Source organism: Macrobrachium nipponense, chromosome 36 (assembly GCF_015104395.2).
Source record: "Macrobrachium nipponense isolate FS-2020 chromosome 36, ASM1510439v2, whole genome shotgun sequence".
NCBI lineage: Eukaryota > Metazoa > Arthropoda > Malacostraca > Decapoda > Palaemonidae > Macrobrachium > Macrobrachium nipponense.
The window spans coordinates 3,196,598-3,202,320 of record NC_087220.1 but is presented as its reverse complement, the minus strand read 5'-3'; the positions used below and the strand labels follow the sequence as shown (position 1 = coordinate 3,202,320).

Here is a 5,723-nt window from a genome sequence, read left to right as displayed (position 1 = left end):
AATAGAGCCAGAGGAATTCTGTGAGTCTAATGAAGATGATGAATTTCATATGAAATTAATTCAATAGTGAAATGAAAAACATCCACAAACTTGCAAAAAGGAAGTAAAACAAGAAAGAAGGATCTGTGACAATGGAGAGAAGCCTTTCATATCCACTGACTGTGAGAAAGCATTGCACAAGAAAATTAATCTTACAAATTATATCACAAATCCTACCAGAGAGAAATTCATCTGCAATGACTGTGGGAAAGCATTTTCCTCGAAACGCATTCTTAGAGTTCATATGAGAATCCACACTGGAGAGAAGCCATACATGTGCAAGGAATGTGGGAAAGCATTTTCCCACAAACCAAATCTTACAAGTCATATGAAAATCCATACCGGAGAGAAGCCATTCATGTGCAAGGAATGTGGGAAAGCATTTTCCCGCAAACCAAGTCTTACAATTCACATGAGAATCCATACCAGAGAGAAGCCATTCATGTGCAAGGAATGTGGGAAAGCATTTTCCCACAAACCAAGTCTTACAAGTCATATGAGAATCCATACCGGAGAGAAGCCATTCATGTGCAAGGAATGTGGGAAAGCATTTTCCCAGAAATCAAATCTTGCACTTCATATGAGAATCCACACTGGAGAGAAACCATTCATGTGCAGGGAATGTGGTAAAGCATTTTCCCAGAAGCCAAGTCTTACACTTCATATGAGATTGCATACTGAAGAGAAGCCATTCATGTGCAAGGAATGTGGGAAAGCATTTTCCCACAAACCAAGTCTTACAAGTCATATGAGAATCCATACCGTAGAGAAGCCATTCATGTGCAAGGAATGTGGGAAAGTATTTCCAAAGAAAGATGTTCTTACAATTCATATGAGAATCCATACCGGAGAGAAGCCATTCATGTGCAAGGAATGTGGGAAAGCCTTTTCCCAGAAATCAAATCTTACACTTCATATGAGAATCCACATTGGAGAGAAACCATTCATGTGCAGGGAATGTGGTAAAGCATTTTCCCAGAAATCAAGTCTTACACGTCATATGAGATTGCATACCAGAGAGGAAAAAGAAACAACATGATAAAATAAACCAGTTAAGGGCAGAGATCTCTCAAATGACCAACTATATGACAGATCAAATTCACTCACAAAATCTGCTCAAGAAAATAAGGAAAATAAAGAAAAAATACAGAATAGGGGATGAACAAATGAGTGGAAAACTGGCAGAACACAAAGCTAATATAAAGGCCCTAGCTTCACAAATAGGAAGCAAACAACAGAAGTTAAAAGCAAAACAGATAAATAGGCAGTTTGGTATAATTCCACAGAGAGTGTATAGAAAAATGGCGAAAGAAACAGTTGAGGTACGAACACCACCGAGCAAGGAAGACACTATTAGGCAGAAGAATAGCCAGAAACAGCAAATGCCACCAATAATGTTCACTATTGAAAAAGTAACAAAGAAAATAAAAGAATACGTATAATAATTTCAAGATAACAGTAATAGACAAGACTCCAAATTTATGGCTAAAAAAGATCACAACACTACACCACACTTATGCTCAAGCCCTTCTGAAGAATAGTAAGAAGAGAAGAAGAATCACCAGAGTGGCTCACAACAAGAAATACCAACCTTCTCCCTAATAGTTCCGAGACTGAGCTCCCTAACAAATATAGGCCCATCTGCTGCCTACCAACAACCTACAAATGGCTCACAGGAGTCATAGCAGACGAGATCTGTGAACACTTAAATCAAGGCAAATATATGGAAAAAGAACGAAAGAAACAAACTAAGCACTGAAGATCAACTGCTAATAAACAAAACAATATTAGAAGATTGTAAGAAAAGACAAAGGAATCTTAATATGGCTTGGATAGATTACAAGAAGGCATTTGACACCTTGCCGTGCACCTGGATATTCAAATGTATGGAATTAGACAACATCAATGAGGAAATAAAATCTTTCTTGGCAGCACAGATAAGTAAGTGGCAGACCACTCTCTGTCTAAAACACTGTGAGGGCCAGATAGTAATTCCAGACATAAAGATCCAAAGAGGAATATTTCAGAGCGACGGCCTCTCACCTCTTCTATTCTGCTTGACCATAGATCCGCTTAGTAATATCTTGAATAACATTAACAGTGGCTATGACCCAAGCAGAAGCAGAAAAGAGAATAAAAGAGTGAACCACCTGCTCTTCATGGATGACCTGAAGTTGTTTGCAGACTCAGAAGAAAATTTGGAAGAACAAGTTAGGACAGTCCACCAATTCTCAAATGACACCTGCATGGAATTTGAGTTGGACAAGTGTGCCAAGAGTACAATAAAGAGAGGGAAGAGAGTAACATCAGAAGGAATAAAGGTAGAGAAAGGCATATTTGTTGAAGACCAGGCGGAGGAGTCTGCATGTAAGTACTTGGGAATAGAAGAAAACACTGGTATAGAGCACAATTAAGTGAGAGAAAAGATAAAGAAAGAATACATCAGCCAATTAAAGAATTAACACCAAAAACAAGATCACTGCCATAAACCAGCTGGTGATACCATTGGTGACACATGGTTTTGGCATTGTAGACTGGCCACAAGATAAGTTAGGATGGATATTAAAACCAGGAAGATTTTCATCCTACATAAAGTCACATACAGACACCAGTGTATGGACAGAATATGCCTCCCTCGCAGAGAAGGTGGATTAGGCCTGACTGAGATCAACCAGGCCTACAGAGCAGCAATAGTAAGTATAGGGCAGTACTTGAAAAGCTCTGAAGACAATAACATCAAAAAGGTTGCCCAACACCATAATGGAGCTCTGAGCCAACTAGCATCAATAACAAAACAGGCTAAGAACTTCGCAGGAAATCTGCTCGAAGACACAGAGGGTACTGAACAGACTCCAACAACAACAATAGCCACGAAAACCAGGCAGAAATACAGTAATAGAGAGGAGAGACTTAAAATGGAAAGGTGAAAAGACCATGGAAGGACAGGAAGATTTCAAGAATAATTGGAAAAGTTACATAGACAAAGAAGAGTCACTTAGATGGATAAGAAATGGAGATCTAGGTTATGATGGAGAAATACTGATAATAGGAGCACAAGACCAAGGCCTCCTGACAGACAGCTTTGAAGTGAACAGAAAAGTGTGGGAGCACAAAGCAGATCCAGTCACCTCCAATAGGGCTGCTACCATCTTTTATGACAAGGAAATTCCAACAGGAAGATATATAGAAGGAGGTGCTATAAGACCTGATATTGTCATCTGGAACAAGAAGGAATAAACAGCAAAGATTATAGATGTGACAGTACCCAGTGACTTTGGCCTCAATAGAGCTTAAAGGCATAAAATAACAAAATGCCAAGACCTGAAGAATGACCTGAAAAGCACATGGGAACTGAAGGAAATAGAAAAAAATACCTTTGGTGGTAGGAGCAACAGGACTTATAAAGAAAAATCTGAGAAAATATCTTCAGATTATACGAAGTTGCCCAGTATAAATGAGGTGCAGATTGCTTCCCTCAAAGCAATGGTAAACACCTTGAAACAAACCCTTGTATATAAGGCTAATGGAATATAGAGGTGCAACCATAGACCCCAGGCTGGAGCCCATTGCACCCTTGATATAAATGGAAAATTAAGAATAACATAAGCCAGAGAGAAACCATATAGTTGCTCTATATGTCAAAGGAGTTTTTCTCAACCAAATCCTCTCAAAAGACACGAGAATTCACACTAGAAAGAAACTGTTTACTTGATCTCTGTCCAAGTAGTTTTTATTACATGATTTTATTTAACTTGACTTCTGCGTCTGTTTTGAATGAAGGTGTCTCAAAAGGTGTGTGAAAACTCATGCTAGAAGTCATATCCTGTATCTGCACTTGGTTTCCAAGAAGTCTTTTTTTTCATTAGGTTTTTTCATTAGGTTCATCTTAGAATGTATTTGTTAACTCAGAAGAAAGATGTTATTCTTCCACACGATGTTGAAACAGTTTTTCTCTTGTAGATTCAGAACATATGTGAGCACTCATGGAGGATAGATATTGTTCTTTTACACTGCATGTTGTACTTTTGTCTTGTATTCTGCAAGTCACAGTCATTGGTTCTGAATGCCACTGTTTTTCAGGTGTCAAAATGCACAAGCAAAGTCACTCATCAGAGACAATATTCAGTTGCACTGACAGATTTGTTAATGGTTTGCACCCCAAAGTAAGTTGCACTTGATGTGGAGATAATTATTGTGAACTTGTCTGCAAAATCTATAGAAAAAAAAGCAACAGCAAACCTAAGGAACGATAAAAAGAAAAACCATATTTATATTTTTATGATCCAATTGATGACCATCATCATTGCTGTTACTCAAAGAAGAGAAGGAGAATCTGGAGGAAGGTCTCAGTGAAAATGCAGATGAAGGCTCTTCATTTGCAGAGTCTTTATTAGAAGTCAAGGCAGAGCCAAAGTATTTTGGCCAGAGTGAATTTGATGCAAAATGGTTGTATAACCTTTATGCAAAGATAAAATAAATGACTTTTAGTTTTTTTTTACAATTGTTCTCACTGAACACTGTACAGTGCTAGGTTAAGAAATTTTCCTTTGCCTTCTCCACTTTTCTTGTTCCTGTGTATTTTTTGTATGATTTCCAAATAAAGAATTAGTATTGTCTTTGGCTGACATGGTTTTCCTCCTTTTGTTATTCAGCATTATGCATATATGCTCTTGTATATGTAGTTGTAAGCTTGAATATTTCCATGAAATGTTATTCTTAGTGGAAATAGAAAGGATTGATATCTTCATTAAACTTCAATGAAATTTAGGTGCAGTTTAATTGATTATTTTTCATTATATGTTCTTGGTTTTTATCTTCTACAAAGAATGTGCTACAGCATTTGTAAGTAAATCCTAATGCCTTGTATTAGCTCACTAAATACTACATTGGACTGTGCAGTATTTTGTTTTAGGTTAACCAGTGTGAGGTGTTGAGAAGACTAGACTAGTTATGCAAATGACTAAAGAAATGTGTTATTCTGATTAGATTAAACCTCTTTTTTTATATTATTTCATTGTAAAACTTTGAAAATATTGATAGATAATAAAAATTGTTTATACATAAATAACATTTTATTTGACCTCATTAAAACTTGAATAATATCAGAAAATGTTCTACACTGCCAAAAGTGAATGAATGCACCATGATGTGTCTGAATGCACTGAGTATCTGGTCCCAGTGCACCTCTTCCCAATTGAAGTGCATCTTTCCTTGTGGTCCCAATGTACCAACTTCATTCACATAACAGCTGCCCTTTGGCGAACTGTATAGATGACTATGCTATTCACTTTGCAGGATTATTTTCTTTGATAAATCGAATCAGTTTAAAAAGTCTGAATAAAAACAGAATATTACAAAACCAATAAATACATCCTGGTATGAGGGATAAGTTTAAAAGTGATTACCTCAAGCCTAAATATTCTGTAGCTGGTGGTAACCTCTTAAATAAATGACTGTGCTGACTACTCCTTTGGACCTGTTGCGGCTGCTCAACAAATTGTGTAGCTAACCCAGCTCTTTTATCGGGACAAGGTTGCATCTCGCCTTAGATGTGCAGTTGTGGAGATGGGAGAATGAATGAGGGAGTGACTGGGATCTCTTCTTCGCCCCCTCATCCTTCTCCTCCTCCGGGCAGAGAGTGGATCCGGCCGTCACATGCTGGAACTGGAGCAACCATTCTGTTT

At 37.6% G+C, this 5,723-nt stretch overlaps 1 protein-coding gene across 1 annotated transcript; it reads left to right on the top strand.

Annotated features, from left to right (window-relative positions):
* The first annotated feature begins 158 nt into the window (after positions 1 to 158).
* On the top strand, positions 159 to 5,026 carry LOC135203500 (gastrula zinc finger protein XlCGF8.2DB-like). Its single transcript, XM_064233229.1, has one exon. It carries the CDS (start codon positions 284 to 286, stop codon positions 1,076 to 1,078), a length of 795 nt encoding a protein of 264 aa, XP_064089299.1. The 5' UTR covers positions 159 to 283; the 3' UTR covers positions 1,079 to 5,026.
* The last annotated feature ends 697 nt before the right edge of the window (positions 5,027 to 5,723 follow it).